At 34.8% G+C, this 6,371-nt stretch overlaps 1 protein-coding gene across 1 annotated transcript; it reads left to right on the top strand.

The window, feature by feature from the left end:
• Positions 1 to 450: 450 nt before the first annotated feature.
• On the top strand, positions 451 to 4,775 carry LOC110739420 (protein NUCLEAR FUSION DEFECTIVE 4-like). The gene is made up of 3 exons (XM_021919880.1): positions 451 to 1,234; positions 1,876 to 2,717; positions 3,874 to 4,775. The coding sequence occupies exons 1-3, from the start codon at positions 899 to 901 to the stop codon at positions 4,340 to 4,342; spliced, it is 1,647 nt and encodes a 548-aa protein (XP_021775572.1). The 5' UTR covers positions 451 to 898; the 3' UTR covers positions 4,343 to 4,775.
• Positions 4,776 to 6,371: the final 1,596 nt, after the last annotated feature.

Here is a 6,371-nt window from a genome sequence, read left to right on the forward strand (position 1 = left end):
TGAGATCCTAAATTAAATAGTCATGAATTGCGGAAGCACATCTTACTATTTCATACACTATTTTTTTTTATTTTTTTGAAGGGATTTCATACACTACTTACAAATAGTTCTTAATATGTCAAAATTAAAAACTTTCAGATTTATTGTACCTATCTACATTGATATTTAACAACAACAACAAACAAAAGATTGAATACCAATTATACCATCTAACCATTACATAGCTTCATTACTCCATAATCCGTATCCATATTGAATTCATATTGAATTTGACTCTTACATCAACACAATAATACTTCATCCGATTCTTTTCAGTTGACACGTTTCTTTAGTTACGTTTGTCAATGCACAATTTCAACCATTTATATCTTTAATTACCGATAAGCAAAAATTATGAAAACTTGATATTTTGAAAATATATATTATGACGAATCTAATAAGATTCCACGTGATTATATTTTTCATTATGTATAAAACACAAAATACGATCGAATAAGTGTGTATAAATAGTGCTAAATTAAAAAGTGTCAATTATAAAAAACAGAGGTAGTATTCAAGTTTTAAATTTTCTCCGTAAAAATTAGAAAGTACAGTACAATTCAAAATTTATAAATCTCTCGTCCTTGAATGTCAAAATCAATTGGACACACTTTTCAAAAAAAAAAAAAAAAAAAAAAACTTTTATAAAAAAAAGTTGGGGCCCAACAAATCTCTCTATAATACTTGGTGAGTATTATAAAATGAGACACCAATTGCAAATTTTGCAATAACAAAGCGTCAACCTTACCACTACCGCTTGAGTACATCACCTCAATCTCTCTCTTCAAATCAAAGTTATAATTTATTATTTTTTATAAATAAAAACTGTGACTTTTATCCTTATTCAACTCCATTAACAATGGGGTTACCTTCTGAACGTCCATCAATGGCGACCGCTTTAAAATGGTTAGGTTTCGTAACGGCCGTTTGGGTGCAAGCCATTTCTGGCAACAATTACACCTTTTCTAACTACTCTGACGCCGTTAAAACTTTGATGAATTTGACCCAACTTCAATTAAACAATTTATCTGTTGCTAAAGATGTTGGTAAAGCTTTTGGGCTTGTTGCTGGGCTTGCCTCTGATACTTTCCCAACTTGGCTTCTTCTTCTCATTGGTTCTCTTGAGGGTGTTCTTGGTTATGGCGCTCAATGGCTTGTTGTTAGCAAGACCATTTCACCCCTTCCTTATTGGGCTGTATGTTCTTCTTCTTGTTTTATTTGAGATTGGTTTTGGATCATGTTGATTTTGGTAATTTTTGTGTCTTTTCTTGTAATGTTATGTAATTTGTCATTGTTTCTTAATTTGTTTGTTTAGTTTTGTAATACTAGTACTTGTTTGTTATTTTTTGGTGATGCATGAGAGTTTAAATACATTGGAGTGTATTGATTTGATGTTGATAGTGTATATAAACCGATCTTGTGCCTTAAACCATCAACTTAAGTTTTTGGTTGGACGGGTCCTTTTGATAGACGTATTTAACTTATTGTGGAGAGAGTTGTAAAGGGTATAAGGTGGTGGTGTAGATGAGATTTGATAGTTATATGTTGTAGTTTTTACTTTTGTAACTTTTTATATACATTGAGATATAATTAGCATCTTTTTACTACCTTGGCTCTTTTTTGGATTGTAGGGAAGGGTTTTGACTCAAATTAACAGAGAAAAAAGATATTTGTGGGATGTGAATTGATTTTGGATTTGGAAATGTATTAATTTTGGTATTATAAAGTTTTTACTAGTGGGATACTTGCAAATTTAGTTGATATTGATGTAGAATTAGTTTTGTGTGGTGTGATGGCTAATGAGATCTAAGTTGATTGATTTTTGGAATGCTGCAGATGTGTATATTTATGTGTATGGGAGGAAACAGCACAACATGGATGAACACAGCCATATTAGTTACATGTATCCGAAATTTCAGGAAAAATAGGGGACCTGTTTCTGGGATCCTAAAGGGTTATGTGGGTTTAAGCACTGCTATATTCACTGATGTCTGTAGTGCACTCTTTGCTGATAGTCCTGCTAAGTTCCTCATGATGCTTACGGTTATTCCTCTTGTGGTCTGTTTAACCGCTATGGTCTTCCTCCGGGAGGTTCCTCCATCGACCACTGAGTCGGACATATCAGAAGAATCTAAGTATTTCAATATGTTCAATATTGTGGCTGTTACTGTTGCAGTTTACCTCTTAGCTCATGATTTTGTTGGTTCACAAGGGCATATTTTCGATGTAACCTTTTCTGTCGTTCTAGTAGCATTGCTTGCTTTTCCGTTGGTAATACCAGCTTATATTGCACTTAAAATATGGCTGGATTCAAAAGCTAAGGATGATGTTGAGGACCCGAGTACAGAGCCCTTACTAGCCCCGGATGCTGTGCCTGTATCACAGCCAATTCAAGGAGGGGATGTTGTGGCCGAGGAAGTAATTGGGGAGGCTAAGCAATTACAGCCTGTCCTAGGTGAAGAGCACACTATTGTTGAGGCACTGAAGACGGTTGATTTTTGGGTTTTGTTTGTATCCTTCTTGTGTGGAGTTGGACCTGGTATGGCTGTGATGAACAATATGGGCCAAATGGGTTCTTCTCTTGGCTACTCGGATGTGTCAATCTTTGTGTCTCTACTTAGCATTATGGGATTTTTTGGTAGGATCATCTCCGGAACAGTTTCCGAATACTGTATCAAGTAAGTATTCTCCTGTTTTTTTAACTGTCATTAACTTTTGTTCATAATTACTGTCATTAACATTTGTTCATAATCATAATTATGACTGTGGGTAGGTTAGGTTAGTGGGGAAAGTCGAATAGATCCGCGTTTTTCATGCTTGATTATTATATATAATTAAATATTGATTCTGTTGTCCTGTAAAATCTTTGCTGAATATGCTGTCCTGTTCTTTTAGAAATGTGTAATTTTTTCAAAGAGTTGTATAGCTAGCAATTTGGTTTGAACAGAGTTTTTAAGTATTGGTGATACAAAGTGCATGATAGTTCTTATTAGAAATGAAAATTTTCTGTAGGTGCAATGAAACTTTTTTTTTTTTTTTTTAATGAAGTAGACTTGACCTAGAAGAATATCCTTGTAAGTTGCAACTATATTCAATTTGTTTACGGACATGTTGCCTACTAGTCTGCCAAGTTCATCTTGGTTTGTTCAACTAAAAAAGAAAATCTTTTAAAATGCCTGTAGTCGGGGAGGATCAAGTAGCATGGAGTATATAAGTAATAAAACTATAAAATTCAAAGCTCTGTTTGCTGAAAGTACTTTTTATATCGAAATTTACCATGCGAGAACCCGCGTTGTTTTTTATATTAATCTGTCTAGTAGAGGTAGCATTTCTAAGTTCGATTGCATACTTTTCCCCCCGGGTTAGAGTGTTAGACACAGCTGTAAGGGGATAACTATTTATGTCATCGTCAAAGTGGTCTAATTCGACATTATGGACCACATTTAAATACGAATAGTAATTTGCAGTTCCGTAGTCACCGTAGCTGATTTATGACAATGGAGTTTCAGATTTGGTCATGTAGGGTTTTCTTTGGACCATGGCATTAATCTTCAATTAGAAACTTTCGATGGGACAGAATACAGAAATTTCTCACTGTACTCGTTTTTTGTTTTTCTTTTTTATTGGCATGTCTCAATGAAAGTCAAGTTCAAACCATTTTTGATAAGCTCTAATAAGGATGCAAATTTAGTTTTCAATGAAACCAGTATAGTATATAAGTTCCTAGAAGTCCAAATAATGGTTTTTAGCCTAAGAGATGACATACATTAACTGAGCGAGCTGTACAACTTCAAGAATAAAATTGATCTTATGTATGCAATCATGGCTTTGCAGGAAAGCCGCTACTCCTAGACCGCTTTTCAATGCAGCCTCTCAAATCTTGCTAGCCGTTGGATATGTGATTATGGCAATGGCAGTCCCCTGGAGCCTATACTTTGGAGCAGTCATAGTAGGTTTGTGTTATGGTGTCCGTCTTGCAATCACCGTCCCAACTGCCTCAGAACTATTCGGCCTCAAATACTATGGTCTCATATACAACATTCTTATATTGAACTTGCCACTTGGCTCATTCCTTTTCTCGGGACTTCTTGCTGGTTTGCTCTATGATGCGGAGGCTACCATCACTCCTAGTGGAGGGAACGAGTGCTACGGGGCCCACTGTTATAGACTTTGCTACTTGGTCATGGGTGTTGCTTGCCTTATTGGTTGTGCCTTGGATGTGTTGATGGCTTCTAGAACCAAGGTCCTTTACAAAACGATTGCTGCTAGCAAAAGGTCGAAATCTGTGGTGAAAGGAAAATGAGCTGAGCTCTTAATTGTTGGAAGGGCAATGGAACAACATGTGGTTCTGATTCTGGGGTTGTCATCTGTGAAGCGGATGTTCAGTGTTACTTGTCGAAAAATAAATCAGTACATTCTACGTCCCAAAACACAGTTTTGACAACTTCATATTGCGTTAGCAAAGAGGGAATTAAGAGGGTTGGGAACTTGGGATCTGTAACAATTATCTTTTCTCCCATCACCCTCAGAGGAAAAACAAAGGTAGGAGTATTTTAATCTGGTGTATGCTTAGAAGCAGCAGTTTTTCATTCTTGGCTAGTTTGAACCTTAGTTAAGATTATTTTACGTCACGTGTTATATGTTGTAAGTTGGGTGCTTCCTCTACTTGCACAAACCTTATTTATTCTTGTAACACTGAACTCAATTATAATAGCATATAAGAGTTCTTTTGATAATTAATTTCTATGATAGTCTTACTCCATTTGTTCGGAATAGGTCGCCACACTGTAATTCAGATTATGCTACCAAGAATATGAACGCGAGTACGTGACTATTAACTTCGGATCAAGGGAGTAAGTTTTCGAATTCGAACTCACTTGTTTAGCTGTAAAACTTTACAATTATATGAGGGCCTGAGGGGGTGATCGTTGTGTCTGACTGACCATCAAATGGACTAATGACAAAATACACGTATAACTGGTTTTTTCTAATGTGAATTAACAAATAGCGTGGTATGCTTTTGCAGCATGCAAAAACATGCTTGCCGTTGCAGGAAAGATTTGGAAAAAGAGGGCCTGTGGCCTGTCACTGATGGTCTGAAAACCGTAGTTTAAAATTTTGTTTTCTAATGGGCCGTTCCTATTGCTATAAGCATATACTGAGTATCTGAACGTGCCCATAAACCTTTCCCAGTCCTATACTAATGAATGATTTAACAAATAATATCAGTGTCACTTTTATGATAATATTTTACTACAGTATCTTTTTTTGGTTTTTAGAGAGGCGAGGTTGAGAATCGATTCAGAATCTTCTGAAACCGGTTGAGAAGCTCTAATTACTTTAATTATTCCTCAGTGTCAAGTATACAAATAAACCATGACATCTAATATTGTATTGATAGTATTGGATGATTTTTATATTTATCAGTTAACTTGAAGTGTATAACAATGCAGTCAGCCAGTCAGTAATACTTAAGAATTTTTATGTGATTGCATTGGTGTTTAAAAATTGTCAGAAATCTATATGGCTTTGAAGTTGATTTTTAGAGATGAAACACACTACGCTAGGCAGTAGGTTCTAAAGGATATAGTGTATGAGTACTCCCGCCCCTCCTTTTTGTTCTTCTCATTTAGAATCTTTGTAGTGTGACAAAAAAAGTGAAAGTAAGAAGAACAATAAAATTGAGGAGATTAGTTTCTATAAATTAAATCATAAAATCAAGTGATTAGATAATACTTCGTATGAATCAGAATGAGTAATACGTATTACTCCGTACGAAGTATATAGGATCAATACAACATTATACTCATGACTCATCACATTGTAATATCTTAATTACGGAGTAATAACTTTTTTTTTTAGTAGCATCTTAATTAATCACTTGAATTGGCACTTGTTTTTGTTTTTATGGGTGCTCTGAGCCTCTGACTGCTCTCTGATTGTCAGTCTCTAAGGCAGTGGCTAGAATTAAGGTTAATATGCACTAAGATCTCTAAGATACTTAACACAATTATTAATTACCAGTATAAATACGTGATAATAATAATAATAATAATAATAATAATAATAATAGGTTGACAGGCAGAATCCGCAGAAAGAGTAAAGTTCTTAATTTGTAGAGACAAGTAGTAATTTGTGAGGAGTTATGGGCAAAATATCAATAAATTCTTAATAAGTTAACAATAGACAAAACCAAGATAATGGAATGCATTTGTATTAAATTAGAATTGGCCGTTATTGGTTCATTGGTTTGTAGTAGTTTGTACCAAGTAAGTTTCATCAAAGCTGGTTGATGAAGGAAAATAGAAAATGTTTGGGTCCAATTTATCTAA

The sequence above is a fragment of the Chenopodium quinoa genome, unplaced genomic scaffold, assembly GCF_001683475.1.
Source record: "Chenopodium quinoa cultivar QQ74 unplaced genomic scaffold, ASM168347v1, whole genome shotgun sequence".
Classification (NCBI taxonomy): Eukaryota; Viridiplantae; Streptophyta; class Magnoliopsida; order Caryophyllales; family Amaranthaceae; genus Chenopodium; species Chenopodium quinoa.